The sequence below is a fragment of the Parasteatoda tepidariorum genome, chromosome 9, assembly GCF_982258835.1.
Source record: "Parasteatoda tepidariorum strain Cologne lab strain chromosome 9, Ptep-v5.0, whole genome shotgun sequence".
Taxonomy (NCBI): Eukaryota; Metazoa; Arthropoda; class Arachnida; order Araneae; family Theridiidae; genus Parasteatoda; species Parasteatoda tepidariorum.
The window spans coordinates 57,439,073-57,465,808 of record NC_141763.1 but is presented as its reverse complement, the minus strand read 5'-3'; the positions used below and the strand labels follow the sequence as shown (position 1 = coordinate 57,465,808).

General features: G+C 29.0%; 1 protein-coding gene across 1 annotated transcript in view; it reads right to left on the bottom strand.

Annotated features, from left to right (window-relative positions):
• The window catches only part of LOC107437680 (uncharacterized), a 626,528-nt gene that overhangs the window by 271,126 nt on the left and 328,666 nt on the right, over positions 1-26,736 (bottom strand). The window contains exon 6 of the mRNA XM_087151873.1: positions 3,973-4,259. Within this exon, the coding sequence (XP_087007999.1) occupies positions 3,973-4,259 (287 nt within the window). The remainder of the gene's footprint in view (positions 1-3,972; positions 4,260-26,736) is intronic.

Here is a 26,736-nt window from a genome sequence, read left to right as displayed (position 1 = left end):
TTCATGTATTAGTTATTGTTAGAATAAATGCGTCAATTATAGCTAAAATATAGGTCGATAAATTTGTAAGTTATAATTTGTATATTTGTAGACAAATAAGTAAGTTATAATCAGACTTTACGCAGACTAATTTGTAAGTTGTAGTTTGTACATTGGTAGACAAATGAGTAAGTTATAATCAGAACATAGCTAGAATAATTTGTAAGTTAAAGTCAGATTATAGATAGACAAATCTGTGGTTTTTAATTAGAAAACAAATAGATAAATGTATAAGATATAGTTAAAATAGATAGTTAGACAAATGTGTATCTTATATGTTATGGTTAAACAAATAAGTAGAAAATTGTGTTAGTTAAACTTAGAATATATGTATACAGATGTTTCATTATAATCGGAATAAAGGTAGGCAAATGTGTAAGTTATAGTTAGAATATCGGTAGTAGACAAATGTGTAAGTTCCAGTTAGAATATAGCAGCAAAATTTGTAAGTTGCAGTTCGAATATAGTTAGACAAATATGCATGTTATATGTTATAGTTGAAAAAACGGGTAGTGCAAGTGAAACTTAACTTTCAAGTTAAAACAAATGTGCAAGTTAAATTTAGGTCATGGGTATACAAATGAGTAAATATAGTCACAATATAGGTAGGCAAAAAATTAAGTTATAATTAGAATATAGATAGATAAATGTACAAATTATTATTAGAATATAGATAGACAAATGAGCAAGTTATAGTTAGGATATAAGTGGAAAAATGTGTAAGTTATAGTTAGAATATAAGTAAATAAATGTAAAAATATTACTAGATTAGAAGTAGACAAATGTGCAAATAATTAAAAAATCGACTGTCATATGTGTAAGTTAAGAGGAAAAATATAGTTAGAGGTTAAATAGGTTAAAAAAAGTAAGTTATAGTTAGAATATAAATAGAAGTTGGATAATTGCAAGGAAGATACTCGATTGTAATCACAAGAATACTATTTTATCCTGGAATATTATTTAAATTTTGATAAAACACAGTTAACGTATTACTTTTATGTGGTTCAACTAAATTTAATGCTAATAACTCACATAATACAAATTTTTATCCTTAGCATTAAAACACATTTAAATTTTTAAAAAAATATTTGCAGGCTTTTTAAAGAAATGCAAAAAGAAATTGAGAAAAATTACTAGCATAATAATTATTAAAAAAAAAACAAGCAATATAAATTGAAACAGCTTCCCTCATTTCTGTTTAATTGAGCACTTAATCACATAAGTTACGAATATTTACGTTTATCATGCTTCAATGACGTAGGAAAGATAAATTAATGATACATATGTATTCTGATTAATGCAGCTACTTGACATTCGAAAAGATCATCATTTAATCAGCATAAACGAAATAATTCATTTAAATCTCGATTAAATAAAATTTAAATCACCCTTTCGCTGTCAGAAGGTGAAACATGCAGTTTAAATCAAAGCAATCGCAGTTTCCATCATGCATGAATTATTAAAATGGGTGGGGAAATTTCCATAATTTACGACGATCATATATATTTTGATGATAAACAATTAAAATATTTAAAAGCGCATTTATTGTATTTATATATGTAGAGAAAAACGTTATGTTAAAATGTAGAGAAAACACGGAAAAAAATTACAGAATAAAGAAAATAGAAAAAGAAAAATTTTAAAATAAAATAAAATAACATAATTTAAAAAAAAAATTAGAAAGTATTTTTTCAATAAAATTTCGGGTAAAAAAAAAATCTTGCCATCAGCTCACACGATTATATGCGCAAAAAGCAGTGCTTTCTAATATTGTATAAATATAGCCAAAGCAAAATATATCAAACCGAGTGCGCAGTAAATAAAACTTATTAATTTTCTTCATTTTTCTCTTTTTTTTTTTATCCGTCTTGTAAAGTTTGGACCCTTTAATGTTAATTTTGCCTTTTAAGTGATTCAGCACAACTCGAGAATTTTCTTAATGAATTGAAAAGTTTAAGACGCGATAATAAAATTTATTAATCGAAAAATAATAACTTTCAGTAAATATTGATTATTTTTCATAATTTTATTTAATAATAGTCGAAAATTTTTTGAATTGTAAGACAATTCTTACATCATTTCAAAGAATGTAATTTTACATAGCAAAATACGAAATTATGGTGAAATTGGTCAAATAATTCTTGAGAAATCGAATTTTAAAAAAGTCGTTTATTTAAAATTCGATTTCTCAGGATTATTCACCGATTATTTATACAGAAAAAGTTTTTTTTGTCTGATTTTGTAACTTGCTGCTCATCATCAGCGTGAAAATTACACCATTAGGTTTGTTTTGCTTGAAAATAATATTTTTAGTAGATTTTTGGTAGAAATAGGTTTAGAAACGTTAAATATAACAAAGGGTAGAGTAAATATTGCGCCAAACTTCTAGGGTATCATCAGGATTAAAAACTGCAGAAAAATCCATTCCTGGAAATGTCATCGTGCACCGCTAGGGGAGTTTCTTCATTATTCTCTTATTTCAGAAGCACACGAAGAAACAGTTCATGGAAAGGAAGATCCACTAGATATTTTCAAGCAATGATTACTATTCAGTTTTAATTCCGATGATCTTATTATCCTAAAAGTTTGTTGCAAATTTTTATGTGACTCCCTGTAATATAAAATGTTTTTGAACGCGTACATTTCTACAAAAAATAAACTAAAAAAATGAACTTCGAAAATAACTGTAGCTTAAAGAGAGAAACCTGTTGCAGTTTGAAATCAGTGTTACGAGAGAGCTGCTAAAAATCTCCTGCAACTGAAAAAAAAAAATTGTTTCTTAGTGTTTTTATTGTAACGATTATTTACTTGATTATCAAAAAATCCCTACTATATTCAGTTTCTGCTAAATGATTATTAAGTAACTATTAGATTATTAGGTCACTAATTATTGTATAATTAATAAATAATTACTGAATAGTTAAAGATTAAGGGATAAGAACACAACATTTTTTCATGAAAATGAGGATTGGATTGTTTGCATTTTGAGGATTAAAAATTTCGAGTTTTTACAAATCAGTAAAGCGGAAAATCGACTATATAAGATGGTTCTCCCCGAGAATTATTACATAGTAAAGCTGGGTGGACCTGGGGAAAAGCGATTTACGCATAGACAAGAAGAAAAAAGAAACATTCCGTGAAAAGATGAAGACAACTTAGGAAATGTTAATTTTGATGAAAAAACAGTTCTTATCTAATTTAAATTTATGTTTCATTTAATTTACCGAAAATTATGTTTATCTCAACATCAAAAACTGCAAAAACCAGATCAAATAGCGATTTTGAGAACTATACTTCTTTCTTCAACTCAATGTTTTTCATTAGCTGCATAACAGATTCAGACATTACTCCCAAATCGTATTTAATATTTCATAACCTTCGTTGAACAGCCGTGTCAATTTTGGGTTTACGGCTACTAATATTTAACTCCGTAGCCTTGCAATTTTGAACAAAATACAGAATAGATCAAGTATTGGGAGAAAGTAGCCTTCATGGAGGACTTTTTGATGGAACTAACCCGCATTTGTCTTACATGGAGAGGAAAATCGCGAAAACCTCCATTGGTTAGACTGATGGCAAGGGGACTTTAATCCATGATCCGTCTACCACTGAGGATATTTTACGTCCGCACCGTGGTCGGTGCAAGCCGGATGCTGGATTCGTATCATCCAGTCAACGCTAGGATTCGAACCCAGTTCACCTTCTTGGAAGTTGATTGCTTTATCTCCTGAGCAGTCACGGCTTTCCCCAAATCCTATTAACGCCAGAGCACGTTTTCAACTACCGAAATTTCTACTGCTTAAACTCGGCTCAACACAGGGAACATACATGCAGTTCTCAGGCGCCAGAACTCACAAAACTCATCCACAGATCTTTCGGAAATATTTAGCATTGATATAGAAAACAACAACATTAAATAATAATAATACTCACTGTAGTTGAAGAAAACTGTTGGGCTGTTGCAAATGTAGTGAATCTTTCACCAGAAATGTTCCAATAGAACGTTGTATTTAAAGAGCGATGAAATACAGATGCTTGCAAAATCACGTCACTGTCCAGAAAAGCAGTGGGTGATGTCAGGTGGTCTTCGTATTCTGAAGGTATGCAAAATGGCTTGTCCTCACTGTTTGCAGTAAGATTGACACGGAGATCAATTCTCAAAATATCCGCAACTGATTTCTCAATTGTCTTAGAAAATATTCCAGAAGAGAAAACAACTCCTGAAATAAAAAAATAGAAAAGCATTTATAGAATAAAATATCTTAAGATAAAATGTCAAAATCAAGTTCGGATCATAAGGAAAGAAAGTATTTTCGCAAATAAATTCTAATTCTATAAATTCTTATTTCTCGGTCAAATTCGAATTTCCTAATTTAAGCTGGCAACTTCTAATTGTTAACTTTTTTTTACAAAATTCCATTCAAATTAAACGAAAAAATGGGTTAAGTTGTACCCATTAATTAAGTATTGCAGAAATTTATTACCTTACACTCTACAATACTTTTTTACAAATTTTTTTTAGTGTGAAGCATATATGCTTCAGAGAATTTGCAGGGAATTCAAAATGCTCCAAACTAAATCATCAAGCTTTACACATAATTATCCACGTTGCTAAGGATTCACGCAAACTAATTAGTGACTAATCGATTGGTCAATAAGCATTAAACAAATTTATTTAATCTCACACTCAAAAATCTCAAAATGTGTCATATTCTAGAATGATTTATTCTAAGGTAGCACCACAGAAACAATTGAGAAAGAATATAGAAGATTACGTATATTTCTCTGAGATATTATCTAATCTCTTATAACATAACCGTAGCATTTCATACTCTTTGAATGCAAAACCCATACATTTACTGACACTGAATTAAGGATATATACATTTATTTAGTACTTTTAAAATTCATCATCAACGATATATTTAGAGTAAAAATCTTAACTTTTTTTTATCACATTGCGAATTAAAGTTAGACTTTTTTTTTTTCAATTGAGAAGCATAGATTCTGTAATTAACTTAGTAAGTTACAATAATTCTTGAAGCATACATTAATTTGAGTGGTAAATGGTATATACGAAGAACTCTATAAAACTAAATGAAATAGTTATAATTTTAATGCCCATATATGCGTGATTGTAAATTGACCTATAACCTGGCGTAAATTAACCTAATATTGTTCGAAAAAAAGTGCTCAAATGAAGAAAAAAAAGATGCATATTATTTTGATTCCACAATGGTTTTCTTTTTATTAAGTATACAATGCAATATTTAAGTCATCAAGATTTATATTTTATTATGTAATTCTTTCGAACATGAACGTTTTGGGGATGTAACGTGAAACCTTGCGTGATAAAGGAATAATCAAAATTCTATTTCCATTTCTATTGCTTTTTGATTCCCAAACAGAACAGTTCAATTGTTCAAGAGTCAACGAAAGAAATAGAGAATACTTCAAAAAAATCGATATCGACGCAACAAATCAAAAGAATAAAATTTCAAATACAGTCTTCATTTACTTAACTCCATTTTTTTTCTAAAAATACATTCTATGATAAGTTATAACCTATAACCCGGTAAAGCTTCCCACCTGTAATGGCAAAATGGCACGCGATATCGTTGTCATTTTAGAATGTTCTTAAAACAGTTCTGACATGCACGCAGACGATAGTAAGAGCTCCGGGAGATCCATTCATCATACCACAAATTATGCTAATGGAGAATGGCAATGAGCATCGCAGTCTTTATTTTAGCTGTTGCTTCCATATTTATAACCGTAACTGGCGACAAAAGCTCTTAATGGCAGTTCGGTTTTAGCAGCACTTTAATCCTTCGGATTTTGAATTGGAATTGATTCTAAATGGTAGAGCGCATAAAGTTCGGGAAATGCAATTATCACGGATATGAAAATATAGAAAAACAAAGGAGATTAAAATGTAAAATTGCTTTTGGGGTTTATCTTCAATTTATTCGAAATAAACTGGTTCGTAAATATTATTTTAATAAAAAAAGAATGGTTTTATTTATCCTGTTGTCGTTAAATGGAGTTGGAAAAGTTTTTTCTCTCTGTGTAAGTTAGAATAAAATATTGTGAAGATATCTCATATTTCTGTAAAAGACATGAACTAAAGTTTTTCATATTTTAGGAGACTTAATCTAAAAATCAATGGTTGAAAAGGTTTCGCGTTCCAAAAGTACTTTTAAAACTTCAATAAGACTTTAATATAACGATAAATTAAACTTTTTTATTAAATAAAACACTATTTTTGCAAAATGTGAAAAATGCTTGGATATGCGAAATGTGTAACACTAGTGGTTGAAATGGAACTAGTAGGATTAAAATATTACCAATAGAATAATAATAGAAATCAATAATTGTAATAAAATTGATAAATAATGGTATAGTAACAATTTTGTGATCCTCTATGATACATTTTAAAAATAACATTGTGTAATATCTAAACAACATAGCTTAAATGTGATAAATGCATTGGTTTTTGAAATAAGTAAAGCTTTACTTCTACTAGAATCACTTGAAAAATAACTGGAATCATAGAATCCTAATAATATCCGATAAATCGAAACAGTAATCCACTACTTCTCCATGTGCATATTTTGCAATGTGAAATAACATTTTTTATAACTCTATTTATGTTCATTGCAATTTGTATAACTAGACTATGCAATGTAAAACTTTACATTTAAAAATATCCGATAATCGGTATCATGCGAATATGTAAATTGGAATTTTTGAAAATAACTGAAAACAGAGGACAGTTTTATTGCTGAACCTATTTTATATTAATTGAAATGAACAGAATGAAGAAGAAAATAAAATAAAAATTATAATAGTATATTTAAATAAAAATGAAAAGCGAGTTAACCTGTAATAAAATCGCATCAAAAGATAGAAAATATTTCATCATCCTTTAATGATATAAAGAAATTTTTTAAAAATCGAAACAGAATGTTAGAAAAAAATCAAAAAGAAAAAGTAGGACTATTTGATATTCCATTACCCGACTGATACAAATTCTACAATGCAATTAAAATGCAAGTTGAAGCTAGTAAGTTTTGTTCATTTATCGAAAACCACATTTAATTACCGGCCTTTCATGTTTCCGTTCCCTTTAAATTTAATTTCAGTATGTCCCAAGAGAGGCGCTCGCGACGGCCATGGAATCTTGTTAGTGGAGAAATGTACTTTAATAAGGTTCGTAGTTGGAAATCGGTATTTATAAAGGGGAAAGTGGCAACAGTCGCAAAACCTAATATTAAGCGACAACAAAAGAAAAAGTTTCTTAAATATTTCCTGTTATAAATAGAAGTCTTAAATGATTTTTTTTTAAAAAATCCAAAATGAGATATTAGCTAAGTGAATGAAATATTTAAAAGATGCTCGTTTTAATTAAATTTTCAACCAAATTTAGTAGGAAAGAGATTGATTAATTAGCTTAAGAAGTGAAAACTATATTAAGATCAGACGGGGTTTTTAGGAGCTATTGAGATTTTTTTAGTTTTTTTTTTATGAAATCTTATTATGAAATAAATATTCGTAAAATTAATAATCTCCCTTATAATAAAGAAACTAATTATTATTTCAAAGTTATTACATATGCAATAAAAATATAGAAAATGTATAAAAAATTTTTTTTAACGTTAAGTTATGTTTTCAGAATTTACAAACATTGCTCTGAACAAAAATAATACTTTTATATAATAATAAAATAGCAAAAAGAAATGCAAAATGAAACAGTGCGTAATGAAACAGTGGATTTAATTTCTGAATTTTATGAAAAAATTTTAACTTTTCAGAACATTTACTTAACAATCCCCATATAACAATGAATATGCAATAATAATATGCTTTGAATTTAACCACATAGCAAATTAAATAATACTAAACTAAAATAATTTTGAGACTGATATTTTTAGAGATGTATTTCTTAACACAATAACTCAGTTATAATATTTCATAATTACAGAAAATTCAATGCCTTAGAAAAAAAATTCGTGTGATTCTACAAAACATTATTCATAAATATGATATAATTTATAAATGAAAACATATAAGCTACGTTGCAAATTTACGTGAATGCATAAAACCACTTATAAATATGTTATTCATTTTAACAAAAACCACGTGAAATATATTAAGCTATTCATTGTAAATTTAAATGAATGTATAAAAAATTATTTATAAATATGCCATTCATTTTTAGGAAAGACACACATGTATTTAAAGCTACGTTGTTAATTTACATGAATGCATTAAAAAAACTATTTTTAAAAATGATACTCTTTATAAGTGAAATTACAAGAAGTGTATTTAACTACACTCCAAATTTAAGTGAATATGCAATAAATGTTTTGTAAATGTATGCTTCATTAAAGAGAAAACTAATTAACCGTATTAGGATGTGCTGTAATTCACGAACAAGTATAAAAAATCATTCATAGATACGCGATTAATTTTATTTAATTATATAAAAAAAATTGTAAATGTATGCTTCATTAAAGAGAAAACTAATTAACCGTATTAGGATGTGCTGTAATTCACGAACAAGTATAAAAAATCATTCATAGATACGCGATTAATTTTATTTAATTATATAAAAAAAATTTGTAAATGTATGCTTCATTAAAGAGAAAACTAATTAACCGTATTAGGATGTGCTGTAATTCACGAACAAGTATAAAAAATCATTCATAGATACGCGATTAATTTTATTTAATTATATAAAAAAAATTGTAAATGTATGCTTCATTAAAGAGAAAACTAATTAACCGTATTAGGATGTGCTGTAATTCACGAACAAGTATAAAAAATCATTCATAGATACGCGATTAATTTTATTTAATTATATAAAAAAAATTGTAAATGTATGCTTCATTAAAGAGAAAACTAATTAACAGTATTAGGATGTGTTGTTAATTCGCGAGCAAGTATAAAAAATTATTCATAAATACGTGATTAATTTTATGTGAATATATAAGAAATTTTTTGTAAATGTATGAAATTGTAAATGTATTTTGTAAATGTATGCTTCATTAAAGAGAAAACTAATTAACAGTATTAGGATGTGTTGTTAATTCACGAGCAAGTATAAGGAATTATTCACAAATACGCGATCAATTTTAAGCTATAACTCATTAATAGTTTTCTGTCATAGATATTGTATTTTAATATATTCTCGAAATAAATCATTGTAAATTAGAGTTCAAACAGAAAAAATAATTTTCTGAGTAGTGTATATTTATTTAATGCATTAAAATATATAATAGGCTTCTTTTTTTTAAAAAAAAATTGCAAGATATTGCTGTTTTAGTATCAAAACAGAAAATAAGACGCGAGTTCCATAAATTTATATCAAACAAATACTCAACTTCTTTCTCAATTGAAAACGGATAATCTTTTTTAAAAATCAGAAATAACAAAATATCATAGATCGCGCTGAACTGGATCATACTCTCAAACTACAGCTGGAGGCCAATTTTAAATAGATCTGCCCTGAGCTCTGTTTTTCTAAACTATGCTTGATACGTTACACTGTCTTGAACGCAGGATCAGATTCCCAATATTATATACGAAAAAATTACTATTTCATTAACTTTTACTACACTTCTTATCACTTTCACTTCTTTTAAGTTAATGTATTCCCCTTTAAATGCTTTTACTTTTAAATATCCGTAATTAAACTTTCTTTAAATAAAAAGAGTAACAACAATAAATATTTAAAGCCAATTTCATTCTATCAGTAGGCAGCTTTTGATTGTAGTGTAACTTATTTTAATTGAAAACTTTTTAACAGAATTAAGTTTAAATGCAATTTTGTACTTCTGGAAGAAGTTTGTTGATAAACTAAAGTTTAAATAGAAAATAATCTTAATGAATTTTATGAAACAAAATATTAACTTTCATTCATAACATTATACCTTTGTCGCAAAATGTTTATTTAACCCTATATTTCCCATACTTTTTTTAAACTACTTTCCATTATATTTAGGTCAATATAAATGAAAAATATTATACGTAGCATTTTAATAAGTTATGGTTATGAAATACGGCATGAAATACAGGCGTCTTTTTCTGCGTTAAAGGTAAAATCTTCCAAACAGGATTCACTTCCAAACAATAATTTTTCAAATTTTCATTTTTTTGCCGTCTAAGAGAAACAGTTATTTATCCTTGAAATTTCTTTAACTTACATAAGCAATCACTGATAAATTTTTGAAAGAGGAAAAGAAAACTTTTTTGAAACTGCTTTTTTTGGATATTATATTTTAGCACAAATATAATCCCGGTAATCTTTCCAATTTTGGTAACTGTTAGACTGTTTTTTAGTTTTTTACAATTAAATATATATATATATATATATATATATATATATATATATATATATATATATATATATATATATATATATATATATATATATATATATATATATATATATATATATATATATATATATATGCTTGTAATAAGAGAGTCAAGACAAGGGACATTAGTGTCCGATCTGTGCCAGTGGGTTATACATTTAATTAATATTATTTCATGTTAGTTAATCTATTGCTTTCCACAACTTTTCGCTTATTTTTATTTTCAATACATCTACAAACGACTATTTCTGAAGTTTGTAAATAGAAAAAAAAAGGAGAAGGTGGATAAAGAACACTTAAAACCAATCCCATCCTATCAGTACGTCACCTTTGATTACAGCGTGACACAAAATATCCCAAACGATTTGTTCCAGGACACTTTTCGTTCATAATTAAAGATGTCTGGTAATTCGTTTTCCCGGGTTCCTCGTGAACGTACGAGCCATTTATTTTCTTGGCCTTTAAGCCTCTAGTTTCGATCGCTTACCTTACGCAAGCAATTTTTCGCGACATAAATTCTGCTTAGTTACTGCACAGGAACTGAAGTTTTTGACCAATAGTTGCTGTCCGTTCCACTGCGGTAAAGTAATTTTATAACAAAGATTTCGAAAAGGAGAAGCAGACGACTTTTAGAAGCCTTTTCCCGCTCACGTAATGGATAAGATGCTTCTTCACTTCACTTTGATAATCGGAGGAAGAAAGTTTCAGAGTGAAGTTTAGTTGCTTTTTCGCTGATCCGCCGGCAATTTCCTTCGAAATCGATATTGTCTTGGAAGAAAACTATTGATCAAAGCAGGTGCTGACGAATCTTTTCATGTACTTTTTTTTTATTTTGTCTTTATTTCGATTAAATTTATTTTGAATAATATTTTAAAAGAGTTTTTTTTCTCCAACTAAAGTGTTAGCAATTTGTTAGCTATATAAGAAGAAGCATTATAGAAAATTCAATGAAGGAAAAAACTGTTTAAGAATTGATTTAAATTTCAAGAATCAGAGACCAGGTTTCCGGAATTGTTCTGAGAATTTTGACTTAAAAAATAGTACTCTGTTGTAAACACAAAGATATAATTAAATTTACTGCTTTATAAATTACATATCATTCAAATTATATAACTGAAATGAAACATCTAACATTTATTTTAACCTGCATTGTTCTCCACACAAAAAATCCTGTTTTTCTAGGTTATAGGGCCCCTATGACTCAATTACGCCCAATATCAGAAATCTCTGTATTGGTCTACAAAACAAAGGTAAAATTCTAACTTTTTTTCTGCAGTACCTGTCGTTATACATTTATTGTATTAACTAATTTTAGCCTGCAAGGCGAAAATAAATCTGTAGTGGCACTCCGCATTAATTCTGCTACTGAGCTTCAGAAGACGGTGTACAGTCCGCAAAAAAAAAAAGATATCACCCTGAATAACTTTCGTTCTAATGATCCGATTTTCACGAACTAAGTGTCAATCTTAATGGTTCCTGGGGGTGACCTCAAATATGCTAATTAATTAGTGCTAACTATTAATTAAGTTACGAAATCAGACACAAAAACGTACTTTCTCTGAATAAACATATATTTTTTTTTACATATTTGGAATCTAGACACTTGAATTAGGGGGGGTAGACAAAATTTTAAAACAATTGGGTCGTAAATTGGGTTGCAATAAAGGTTTATATATTTGGCGATAGTCCAGAAAACCGCCAAAAAAAGTCGCCTGCGCAAATAAATATTTTAAGATAACCCTTGACTGATTCAAAAGAGAAACGCTTAATTTTACTAGGTTGCTAGGCAACCAATTTCTGACTGTAAAAAAATTGAAATAATGTTTTGTGATTGCTCTGAGAGGTTTAATTAATAGTTAATAGAAAACACCTCGAAGTTTCTGGGCAATAGACAATTTTTAAGTTCATTTATGTCCAAAAAGCAAAAAAAATAAATAAATAAATAAAATAAAAAATTATTTTAATCTCTTTTGAAAAGAAAATTTGAATCGATTTATAAGTTTTCAGAATTTAAATACCTGAACTTTTTATCTGATACATGAAATTTTGTATATAACTATTATAAGTTATGTTAATTTGATTTTAGTATGAAATCCTCGAATAAACATAGCAAAAATAGCATAATCTAAATAATTAATCATAATCTAAATTAGATTATGCTATTTTTGCTATGTTTATTCGAGGATTTCATACTAAAATCAAATTAACATAACTTATAATAGTTATATACAAAATTTTAGGGATAATGATTTTTACAGCTTTAATCGAGTCTTCTAGGCATGAAAGTTTGAAGAAAAAAAAAGTGCATGAAAAATAAAATGTAGATTGTATAGTAATTCTAATGCACATTCACAAGGTTTTCTGTAATTTACGATTTCTTTTTTCTATAACTCAATGAATTGCTGAATGTTTAGTGGCATTTTAAAAACATTGAAATATGTTATGTTTAAGAATAAGATATTGAAATAATATGTTGCATATTGTAGGATTCATTGTTTAAAAAATTGCCTCATTTTGCTAGATATTTACGTTACATGGTTTTCTTTGGATAAAGATGATTAGCAAATAGCATCCACTTGTTTCGATACATTCTGAAACTTACGTTCGCAAATTCACCATAAAATGTCGCACAGCATATTCTTCAATTACGATAAGCTACATTTACCACCAAATACTGCTACTATGATTATTTTTGTTATATATATATATATATATATATATATATATATATATATATATATATATATATATATATATATATATATATATATATATATATATATATATATATATATATATATATATATATATATATATATATATATATTCATATATATATATATATATATATATATATATATATACAGTGGAACCCCGATTTTAAGTTGTCCGTTTCGTACGTTATCCCGCTTCTTACGTCATTTTCTGCTGATCCGTGAAAATTGCCTATACCGGTAATGTTAAAAAATCCCGGATTTTGCGTTACCCCTTTAATGAAAATCCCGCTTGATGCGTTTTTCTACAAACAGATCAAACAAATTTTTTTATTCGATTCAAAATAGTTTTACTCATTTTTCCGTGCTAGCATATCAAATGAGATTTTCAGTCGGTTTTGTTTGAGTTTAAAAGCTATAGCATTTTTTCTCATTTTCGAAACCCCAGTCATCCTGTTCTTTTCTCGAAAGAAGATGTCGAAACGAAAATGCTTTTCTCTGGCCGAAAAGGCTGAAATCGTTGAAAAAGCTAAAGAATTTCATGGCACTAAAGTTGATCTTGCTAAATCTTTGGGTATTGCTTATTCAACTTTGCAAATGATTTTAAAGCAAGAAGCTTCAGTAGAACTAAACGCTGAGAAACTTGGAAAAATTGCCAAGAAGAGAAAAACCTTAAGAACATCTCCGTATGATGAGTTAGAAAAAAATTTAATGAACTGGTTCAAGGAAGACAGAGCAGCAAAGATTCCTATAAATGGATCCATCCTGAGAGAAAAGGCGCTTGAAATTGCTGAAAGGCTTAAACTCCAAGGCTTCAGTGCATCAAATGGCTGGATCGATCGATTAAAAAAAATGGAACAATTTATGCTTCAAATCTATCGGTTGCGAATCCGATAGTGTGGATATGACAACTGTGCAACAGTGGAAAGAAGAAACTCTGCCAAATTTATTAAAGGGCTATAATCCAAGTGACATATTTAATGACGAAACGGGATTGTTTTTCAACCTATTGCCAAAGAAGACATTAACAATTAAAGGTGAAAATTGTCATGGAGGAGCGCTTTCAAAAATGCGCTTGACTGTTTTGCTCAGTGCAAATGCCGATGGAAGCCAAAAGTTAACGTCTCTTGTGTTCGGTAGAGCAGAGAAACCACGGTGTTTCAAAAATATCAAAAGTTTTCCTACCGATTACGATTCAAACAAAAAAGCATGGATGACGCAAGCATTATTTAAAAATTTTCTTCGAAAACTGGATAAGAAAATGAGTTTTCAAAAGCGCAGCATAATTTTATTCCTAGACCAATGCACTGCTCATTTAAACCTTAAATTGAAAAACGTTCGAATAGAGTTTTTTTCAGCTAACTGTACGAGCAAACTTCAACCACTGGATTAAGGAACTATACGATCATTTAAAGAGAGTTACTGGAAGCAACTGGTTAGAAAATCACTTAATGTTTCTTGATTCTGGTGACTTTCAGGATGCTTCTAAGGCAAAAATTTAGGTTCTTGAGGCTCTTTATTTGATATCTTCAGCTTGGGACAGTGTCGACCGAAAGTGCATTATCAATGGATTCAATAAAGCAGGATTTTCAATATCGGAGGAGGAGACCGCTGTTGTTTTGGAAGAAGAAGAAAGTTGCGTGTCTGAAGTTGAGGATCTTCCGGAAGTCGATGATGCATACATCGACTGTGACACAGACATCATTACTTCAGAAATCCCTTCCATAACTGATTTAATGCCTGATTCCGACGATAGAGCTGATGACGATGAAGTTGAAATAACAGAAGACGTGACAACAGCTGATCAAGCAATACGAAGCATGAAAACTCTAAAACAATTTTTACTTGCAAATGTAAATCAAGAAGCAAATTTGCAAAAAATTGTTAGTATTGAACGAACTGTATACCAAATTGTAGCTAAAAACGAAAAGCAAGTAAAGATTACTCATTTTTTCCATTAATTTAACTGGTAGGTGTCAATTTTTAAAAATATGCATAGATTTTTCTTAACCCCGATTTTACGTTATTCCGCTTCGAGCGTTTTTTTATCGCTAGTCCGACAGAAAATGTAAAATCGGGGTTTCACTGTATATATATATATATATATATATATATATATATATATATATATATATATATATATATATATATATATCTGATATGATGTTAACATCAGTCAATTCAGGCATCTACAGGGCGACAGATATCTGTGTGGCCTAAGGATTCCTAACGAGCATCAAACATTCTCAAAATTAAGTGTTCATTCACTGGAAAATTTAGTGTTTATTCAATTTAGGAACTGTTCCTTCACTTGGTTATCTTACTACTTATTATTTAAACCACCAAAAGCTTAAAACAATATTATGTAAGTTATCGAAATTTTTTTTACATAATTTGCATTTAATAACAAATATGTCGACATGCATTTAATAACAAATACGTCATTTAGCTAAAATTACAAATTTTGAAATTTTTATGATTTTTTTTTTAAAGACAAGCTAAGCTTAAGTATTCCTTCACTGGTTAGTTTACCCTATAAGATTTTGAGAAATTTGCGATGTTGTGAGAGATGCTTAAAAATGTTGACTGCGTATTTTTATTAATATTTATAAAATATATATTCAAGAAATTGATGAATATTTTATTCCAAATTTATTCATTCGTATGTATATTATTGAAATTTTATCAGTTATTGAGAAAAATAAAATAAAAATAATCACATTAAAGAAGCACAATCTGTTGTATAATCATATTCTATCAGAAGCATGCTTTTATAAAACTCCACATTCTCTGAATAAAATGTATTTTATTCAATAAAATGTTTTATTCAAATTTCTTTACTAAATTGCAAATAGAATTTTAGACGACTAAAGAAGAAACATCGTATTTTATAGCTTAAAAAAATAAAAATGAAAAAATTAGCAAACGATTATTAGCGAAAAAAATATGAATGAAATTTTATGCTAAGCGCGCGAAGTCAAGTTCCTCGCAAGTTTATCACATTTTAATATTAATCGCTCCATTTAATCATTTCTTCATTGTCGCCAAATTATTTTTTTAAAAATAATTCATTTTAATTTTTCTCAGCTTCTAATAAATAAAAACAGTTGAAACTTTAGATTTTTCAATTGAAAAATATGTAGATTAATATGGTATAAAAAAATTCATACCTTATAATTCAAAAATTTTTCATCCTTAATTTAATTAAATAATAAAAAATAATTAACAATTATTAAAAATTATTTTTTTTGTGAAATTATCTTTGGGTAAATGAGTTTTATGACTGGGTGAAATTTTCTTCTAATTGCTTTATTAGTTTTTAAAATATGACTAAAAACGTAAAAAGTGAAATTAACATTAAGGGGTACGAACTTTGGATCGCTCTCCTGACCAAACTATGGGGACCATATTTCCCAGATTGCGGCTACCCCCTATATTTTGAAGGTTAAGAATCCAAATATGTAAGAAAAAATATATGTTTATTCAGAGAAAGTACGTTTTTGTGTCTGATTTCGTAACTTAATTAATAGTTAGCACTAATTAATTAGCATATTTGAGGTCACCCCCAGGAACCATTAAGATTAACACTTAGTTCGTGAAAATCCGATCATTAGAACGAAAGTTATTCAGGGTGATATCTTTTTTTTTTTTGCCGACTGTACGTTGTAGAAATGTTCTCGAAATATCGCCATTTCTAAAGCCAACAGATAATTAAAATAAATAGAATAAATCGTTTGAGTTTCTAAGTTTTATGTTGTTTCAAATATTTAATATGTTTGAAAATCATATATACCTGTATTTTTTTCACAGTATCTTATGCTGTTGTTTGAAACTCGATGTTTCCCCTCGATTAATATTCATATCGATTATTATATCAATTCGTATCAGTTTGCAACGATACTACCATCTCAATTATTATAATCAAAACGTCATAATTCTTTACTTAAAAATTTTTACGTTAAAGGAATTAGTGTTTTGTTTAGCAGAATATCAGGTGATTTTCGTTTTCTTACACGATTACGTATTAAGCAATATTTGACTTAAAAAATTTCATCTTACTCATTAAAAACAGTAAAATACGTTTTGAAGGAAAAAAATAGTGCGGGGAGTCCCTCCGCGCGGAAGAAGTTAAACTTCGTAACCTGCGAAGTTAATTGTCGAAGAATCAGCAGTCGTAGAAGGATCACTAGTTCTATTCAACGACTCTTTTTCCTGCTCCGCTCGTTTCCGTGCTCTGTAATCACGGTAATATTGTGCATTTTTCCCTCGTGGACCTCTTGAACCAGTGGAAGTGCTAGTGGTTGCCTCATCGTCTCGCCATGGAAAATGTATTTGTATTAATAATGTATGTGAATGCGTCATATTGTAATTTCAAAAGAGAAAACCTAACAATCAATTGATATTAACGAGAGACGTACCTTGACATAACCTTAAATCCGTCGCATTGTCCGTGGGATTGTTTTCACTCATTTTTTACAATTGTTATCCACTAAATTTGAAAATAAAAAATGCTATCCTATTAAATTATATGTGTATCAAATCAAACTAAAAAAATATTTATAGAAAAACAATACTTTTACGACTTTTATTATTTTTATGCTAGTGAGAACCAAAACAATATGGAAATGAATGAGGGAAAACTGGATCCTACTGCATGGAGCGACACAATCTAACAAACGGCAATTAAAAAAAATTAAAAATTTTGTCTGCTAGTCACCACTTTTTTCAACAACTTTTATTATTGTTATTTTCAAGAAATACTTTAAAAAATTCTAAAAACTATTTTATTTCACGTACATTTGTAAAAATATTTCTTCAAATTTCGAATTGTTCCTTGTAAAATTTTCCATAATTTAAGAAATTCTTCAAAAGAAATACCTCACATTATCATCAACTATAATTTTTTAATCGTTTAAAATTTTCAATTTTCTTGAAAAAGTCGCCCTTGTTAAAAATTCTACAACTGGCAATTGTTCAGAAGAAAAAAGCCCTAATTTTGCCCTCTATTTTGTAATGTAGGTACCGCGAATTTCAGGACATTTTGTCGGCATTTGATTGAGTTTCACGGTAGCCGTAAAAATGGATCATTTCTAAACAATCAGCTCATTTTAAAACGTCATAGTATTCATGTTTTACTATGCCACGTTAAAAAATTTTAGGGACCTTTATGAATTAAAAATAACGATTCCAGGAATGTCAATTTGTGATCATAATTAATATTTTTTCCCCTAACACCTATACTGCAAAAATTCCAGATCAAATTTAGGTTAAAAGTACCGGCACTCAGGGTACTGGTACTTTTAATCGTAAAATCCACGGTAACCGGAACATGTTAAAGACCAAAAATCTACCGTAACTTTTACTATAATAATTACAGTAGATAAACTCTGATTCGCTCTGATTAAATAAATATTACTGTATAATATTTTACGGTAGAAATAGATTTTACGGTAAAATGCATTTAATTAATGATGCTCCTAAAGTACTTTGATCCAGAAATTTTTACAAGGTATGCTGCGACAACTGCCGGCGCTTTTTTTTTACCATAAAATCCTTTTTTTATCGAAACATGTTATGGAACGAAACAAATTTGATATACCGTAATTTTTACAGTAATAATCACCATAAAATCACTGAATAGTATTGATTAGATAAATATATACTGAAAAAATTACTATATAACATGTTACGATAAAAATATATTTTACGGGGAAATGGATTTCACGGAAGATACTCCCAAAATTTATACCGTAATTTGATTCATAAATTTCTTACAGTGTAAGTTGAGACAACCCTAACTCCTCCATAACGTAAAGATTGCAATTCCGACCTTGTATCACCATTTGATTTTGAATTGTCTTAGGTCAAGTTTACAGTTTTCAAAATCGTCTTAGTTCCAGTTTTCAAAGTCAGTCATCTTAGTCCAGTCCTGTTTGTTTCTCGAGATTTGAATCACTATGTAGATGTCACAACTTGATAGCGACTTTCAAAAGATTTTTCTTATCGACTACTTTAGACTTATTTCTCAAATGTCTGCCAAGCAAATTATGTTTATCTACAATAATACAATGTCTATTTCTTAGTAACGCAGTTAAAGTGTGTGACGAAATACACCATATTTATTAAAACCAGTTCTTTGAAATTTGAACGGCGTGACAAATTATCAAACCTATTTGAATTTTATTCCAAAGAATGCTATTGGCTTCGAAAATAATGAATTAAACAATGCCTTCCCCGATTCAAATTATAGGCTTTCCCCTATCAGTTACGACACAGTGAAATCCTACCCTTAGCGAATTTCCGGGCACTTGCGCAACCAATACCATTAGTTAAAGATACTTCTGCGTGTCTTGCCACTGAAATTTGTCCCTTGAAATCTTCTCTATTGGCAAGATTGCATTGAAGCCTCGTCTTACAAATAGAATAACTGCATTATTAGTTCCTGCACCAGAGAATCGGTCTGTGCGTTGCTAGTCAAACCATCCTCTTTTCTGAATAGGCGCCAAATGAACTCTCACAATAGCTGCCCCCCTTGTTTAAATCGGACATTTAAAGCGAGAAATTCCAGCTAATTAAAGCCCACTTCACCCCACCTCTCATAATGCTAACCCCCCCAGAAATGTCTATTCATCGGAGTAAACAGCCTTCCGGATTTTGTATGGGCCTTCAAGATTCGGGTTGAGTTGTTCTTCTCGCATGAGTCGGTTTAACTGGGAAAATCGAAATGTCGTTCCTTTTGAGGAAGTGAATATTTCGAATGAATACTAATGGCATTTCGTTTTCTGGAATAAAACCGGGTTGTAGGTAATTGAATATAGTCGCCTCTATATTGTACGGTGTTTCGTAATAAGCGATTTGCAAAACTTTGGCCATTGTAGCAGTAACTTAAGTTTCAGCGATTGCTTTCATCTTTTACCATTTGTTACTTTTATTATTGTCACGTTCATATATGTTCATATATTATCTCTGTTACCATTGTTACTGTCAGATATTACCATTGTCTCTTTCATAGATTAGCATTGTTTTTCTCCTATACCAATTTTGTACAGTCCTCAACCTTAATATATATTTTTAGAATATTCTTCTTTTATTTTATAACAGCTGTAGAAAAGCTGCCCCACATTTTAAGTTTACGACTATGAATGTCCAACTCCGATGTCTAGCAATTTTCAACAAAACCCAGAAGACAAGGGAGCACCTGGGTCAATCATTGCAATAAATTAGCCTTGGTTAAGAATTTTTTGATGGAACTAATCAGCATTTGCGTTACACGAAGAGGAAAACCAAGAAAATAACCAACGATTAGCTGGTTTGCAAGGGAAATGGAACCCGCCTTCCACTGAAAATATTTTTACATCAGCACTGTGATCGGTGTAAACTAAGAGCAAAATTCGTATCGACCAATCATCGCTGGACTTCACACCTGGGTTACCTCATTGAGAGGCGAGTGCTCTATCTTCTGAGCCACCACTGCTCTTTTAGAAGGATTATAAAAAATTGAGTTAAATATCTCTACGCATTGTGAAAGATAAATAAGTTCTTAGTGATAAAAAAAGTCATCAAAATTCGCAGAGTAATTATTGAGAGTAATCCCAGCGAAAGGGGAGCTACAATGTTACTGAACATCAATGAAATTTAAGAACGATACACAATTGGCAAGATTTGGTAGTTGACAAGTTGAAAGATTGAATCCACAATTAAGATGGAGTCTCTTGTGGACATTTTTTTTTATTCTGATCGATATCTTTTTAAAATATGTGGTGCGAACAAGTTTTATGTTATCTTATGACCAGCTGTATTTTTAGTTAAATCTTATTAATGGTAAGGAGTCTCATGTATTTTTGTTTCCATCTATACATCTTTAAAAAAATACACAAGCTTTACGGTACCTTGTGGTCAATTGCATGTTTAATTACACCTTGCTATTATAGAGATTGTTTGAGAGCATTTTTATTTTTTAGTAAACTTTTAAGGAATCGTTATCACATTGGATTGTTTATTTATCTTTCAATACTTACCGGATTTTTTAAACAACATCTCGCGAATTATATATTTTTTTAAAATAATCATATCAAAGAATTTTATTAGTTTGAAGAGTTCCACTTATTCTTAACTGTGAAAGACAAATTCTGAGCGCGACATTACAACCACAGGGTTGTACAGCTTTCATTTGTTGCTAGCTCAGAGCTAAGAATGGATAAGAAAACCTTTTAAGCAAACTCTTCCAAATCTCTTCCGCCTGAGCTTTTCCTTGATACCAGGGGGGTGCTTCTGTTGGCACTTAATCCGCATTTCGTGTCTTCCTCTCTTTTCCATTACGATGACGATGCGCCACCAATTAGACCTTCATCGTAATCTCATTACTATATGTTGCCATTCCCTTTTAGCTAAATCACGGAAAACGAGATGAGTAAACAAACTTTAGGTAGCTGAAACAGGCAGCTCGAAAACTGAATCAACATTTAGGATTAGATGATCGCGAAGAACCATGCTGTTTAGTAGTTTGAACAACACATTTTAATATATGGTGGTAATTTAAATTTATGAATTTTAATAACAAGTTTTGAACTAGAATATAGAATATACTTGAATTTAGATAAATTCGAAGTCTGATTTGTAATTCATTGTTCGACTGTATTAAAATGAACAAATCTTGCTACTTCAGTTTGAAATTTGCAGACTGCATTTTGATTAAAATTAGAGTATTTAAATTATGAATCAATAAAGCAACAAGTACTCATCATATTTAATATAATGCAGTTCTCTTCTTGTTTTCTAGTCATTTTAGCGACTTTTTTTACAGGTTTAGGGGATTTTTTTATGACAGTTTATTACTGGTTTAAAAATAAATTGTGAAGTTGAAGGACTTTGAAGACCCATTTCAATATCCCATTTCAATAATATCCCATTTCAATTGAAGACCCATTTTTATTTCCCATTTCAATAAAAGTGATTACTTTATAAATAATTACTTTATAACTAAAATGAACATTAATATAATTTTTTGATAATCCAAGCTGTCACAATTATATTGCATGTTGTTTTATGTAGTTAGAAACCCCATGTTGTTTTTATTATATAAAAAGCATGCACATTTAAAGAATGATTTTTTAATTTTAAATTTTTGAGCAACTAAGTTAGAAAATTTTGCATTATACTCCTACTTTAGAGAAAATTTATGGTAACATTTTGTCTTAAAACTTAAATTTAAAGTTTGTAAGTATTTTTTAACTTAACTTATTAAATTTTTTGAAGTTCAATGTTGTTCCAAATTCATGTATTAAAAATATTTCAATTGTAAAACTTAAAACTTAATAACTAGGAACATATTGCATTGAAAAAAATAAAAAAAATAGCTATTCTGTAATATTAATTATTTACTGATGTAAGGAAATTGCATTTGTATTTTTATCAGGACTTTTTGTGTCAGAAGAGAATCATTTAGATGTAAAAATAATATTTTTCCTTCACTGTTTAACTATTTTGTAACATCAATTATTTACTGATGTAAGGAAATTGCATTCGCATTTTTATCAGGACTTTTTGTGTCAGAAGAGACTCATTTAGATGTAAAAATAATATTTTTCCTTCACTGTTTAACTATTCTGTAACATCAATTATTTATTGATGTAAGGAAATTGCATTCGTATTTTCATCAGGACTTTTTGTGTCAGAAGAGAATCATTTAGATGTAAAAATAACATCTTTCCTTCACTGTTTAACTATTCTGTAATATCAATTATTTACTGATGTGAGGAAATTGCATTCGTATTTTGATCAGGACTTTTTGTGTCAGAAGAGAATCATTTAGATGTAAAAATAATATTTTTCCTTCACTGTTTAACTATTCTGTAACATCAATTATTTACTGATGTAAGGAAATTGCATTTGTATTTTTATCAGGACTTTTTGTGTCAGAAGAGAATCATTTAGATGTAAAAATAATATTTTTCCTTCACTGTTTAACTATTCTGTAATATCAATTATTTACTGATGTAAGGAAATTGCATTTGTATTTTTATCAGGACTTTTTGTGTCAGAAGAGAATCATTTAGATGTAAAAATAATATTTTTCCTTCACTGTTTAACTATTCTGCAATATCAATTATTTACTGATGTAAGGAAATTGCATTTGTATTTTTATCAGGACTTTTTGTGTCAGAAGAGAATCATTTAGATGTAAAAATAATATTTTTCCTTCACTGTTTAACTATTTTGTAACATCAATTATTTACTGATGTAAGGAAATTGCATTCGTATTTTTATCAGGACTTTTTGTGTCAGAAGAGACTCATTTAGATGTAAAAATAATATTTTTCCTTCACTGTTTAACTATTTTGTAACATCAATTATTTACTGATGTAAGGAAATTGCATTCGTATTTTTATCAGGACTTTTTGTGTCAGAAGAGACTCATTTAGATGTAAAAATAATATTTTTCCTTCACTGTTTAACTATTCTGTAATATCAATTATTTACTGATGTGAGGAAATTGCATTCGTATTTTGATCAGGACTTTTTTGAGCCAAAAGGTCATTTACATATAAAAATAATATTTTTCCTTAACGGTTTAACTATTAAACATAAAACGAAGATTAAGATTTCAATAGCGCTTATTAAACACAATTTTTTTTAAAAAAACGCCTATTTTCCGGATCTAGAAAATAATGAACCAAATCCTCTAATCTTATTTCATTTTAGAATATTAAAGGAAACAAAATAAAGAGATATATTTTTATTTTAATTAAAATACAGGAAACTTCAGCTTAGATGCACACTCCACCAAATACATCATACAAACAAAGTCTTTTGAATCAATAGATCTCAACTTAATGTGACGACAGCCCCAAATTTATTGCCTCAAAGGAAAAACAGGCGGAAAAAAAAATCGAAATATAAACAAAAGCTAAAAGAGGCTGCAAAACTGTCCACCGTCTTAATGGAGAAAACCTGTATGCGTACACAGAAGTGTGTATGCGTAGGACGCGAACCACTTGAAAAATCCTCCTTTAGAACCACAGAGGCGAAAAATTTATTAAATTCCGCGCGGGGCCCCTACAAGAGTGACAGCAGAAATTAAATTGCTCTCTGGCACTTCTTTTTCTCCCAGAGGATGGAGAGGAGAAGGATTATAAGAGGCAGGGGAGCGCAATCAACGGGACACACACATATATGCTCGGGTAAATAAACAGTCGTCAAGTGGCCCGGATGCTGCGACGAAACGGCGCCGACTTGGCCTTTAGGGGCTGGTTATAGTTACCCGCAAAAAGTCGATTTGAAGGTTTGGTATTTCCCATGGAGCCAATTTACTAGGACTTTAACCATCTTGGGATATGAATAACTTGTGTGGGTATTTGGTTTTCAATTATTAAGTGAGTGATGGAAAAATTTAATGATTTAATTTTATTTTCATGTTAAGTTAGGGCAGTCGAAAAGAGTTTTTTTTTCTCCCTTATATTTTAGAGTTCAGATTTCAAGATTTATATTTCAAAGTAAAATAATTTTATTGAAAACTTTTTTTAAATTTAAAAACTGTTGAGAACAGATGCTAAACTACTCATTATCCAGCATTATTTTTTTGGTATGAGCTAAGCTTTCAAAACATATAATTTTTAGGATTAGATATTTTATTTGCGCTTAAAAATGACCTAGAGCAAGGGTGGCCAACCTTTATGCACCAACGTGCCATTTTTTCTAAAAAATTGTTTGATGTGGTCATAGACGTGCCGTCAAATAATTTTGACTTCGTGATTATTGGGAAAATAATAATACTAAATACTATCAACTCAAAACTCTTTATTTACAATGAAAAAAAACAAACACATTTTGCAATGTCTCAGTTATACGCGTAATTCAACTTAAAGTAACATCAGTGTGACTTCCGTTGTTGCAGATTAGATGACAAATAACTTATATTAGGTTGTAAAATGCTAGTTTAAGCAGGACTGTTAATTTTTTTGCTAGTTATTTATTGTTAGCTTGTTTTTTATGGTTATTAATTGTTTTTTAGCATTAATTGTTAATTTTTTTATTAATATAATTGTTTATTATTTTATGTGTTTTTTGTGAATTTTAATTTAATTGTTACATATGCTTCATAGTGTAATGCCATTTGTGTAATAACAAATGTGATCGGTGGCGTGCCCGAAATATTTTGTCGGGTGCCATAAATGGCACGCGTGCAATTGGTTCGCCATCCCTGACCTAGAGTGTTTGCCCTTAAAAATGAAAAAAAAGAAAGAAAAAGAAATAGGATGTTGTAATAGTAATATTTAGGAGGAAAAATCATTAAATGAATATTATACATTGAGAAAAAAAAGTAAGGTCAAAACTACCAGAATATGGTAAAACTAGCCATATTTCTGGCTCTATGGAAACACCAAAAATATAGGTAATTCTTACCGAAAATTATTTTGGTAAAATTAATAGTAAAATATGATTTTAAATATGTGATAAAATTGGTGTAAAATTCGGTAATTTGGTGGTAAAATTTGGTAATTTTATCCCGATAACTTAAAGCATGGCAAAAAAAGAAACATTTATACTGTTACATTTGATTTTCAATTTTGTATTTTTTATTAAATGTTTGGTAATAATAAGTCGAACCTCGACCCACGTCAGGAGGATATACGGAGATTAAAAGTTAAAATATTACATTAAATGTTTGGTAATAAAAACTATAATTTTACAAATCAGAATTTCCTGTAAACCGTTACCATAAGAACAGAAATATTACCAAAATAATATCGTATATTTTTGTTTTAGTAGCCAGAATTATTACTATTATTATTTTTAAGCGGAAGTGACATTTTCATACATTACGGTAATCTTATCAGAATTTTTTTCACCGTCCAACTTTGTACGATATTTTTGTTAAGTGCGCTTTTCAGCTTCTAATACGAATGAAGTTTAAATTTTATAATATTTTCTTATTTATTAATTATTATGTAATAAGTTACGTTACTGGGACCTCATCTCGGCGAATTAATATCTTGTACAGGTGTTTGGTTCTCAATTAATAAAAGATGCAAAATTTTAAAATAATTCAGTTTTATTTTGATAGCAAGTTGGTATTGAAAAAATAAAGAGACTGATTTTTCCCTTTCAAAAATTTATTTTTAAGGCATTAGATCTCTTTACTAATCGACATTTTTTAAATTCGCTTTGAAATTACGCCATGGAGTTTTAATAAAACATTTTTTCTTTATTAGGTTGTGTTGAATTAAGTAACTTCTAGGAATTGTTTTCAGAAAGAGAGTTCTCAGAAAGTGTCACACTCTAAGAAATGAATATTCAAGTTTCAAAAACATTTCTTTCGTTTCTGACGAAACCATTTCATAGAAAAATGCTCCGAGAGGAGATTTCACTGATTTTACGAAATTTCTACCATTACGTGTTCGGGGAAACGAATTTGTTTAAAAGCATGAAGACCTATTGAAGAGCTTAATCGTTTACACAATAAATTCTAGTAGAACAATAAAATTGAACAATGAAGTACAACATAAAATACAAAATGCTACTCAGTCTTTTTTAAAATTCGAACTCGGGATGAATCAATACTGCCAATACATAGAAAAAAAAAATCTGGTAAAATTACGAAAC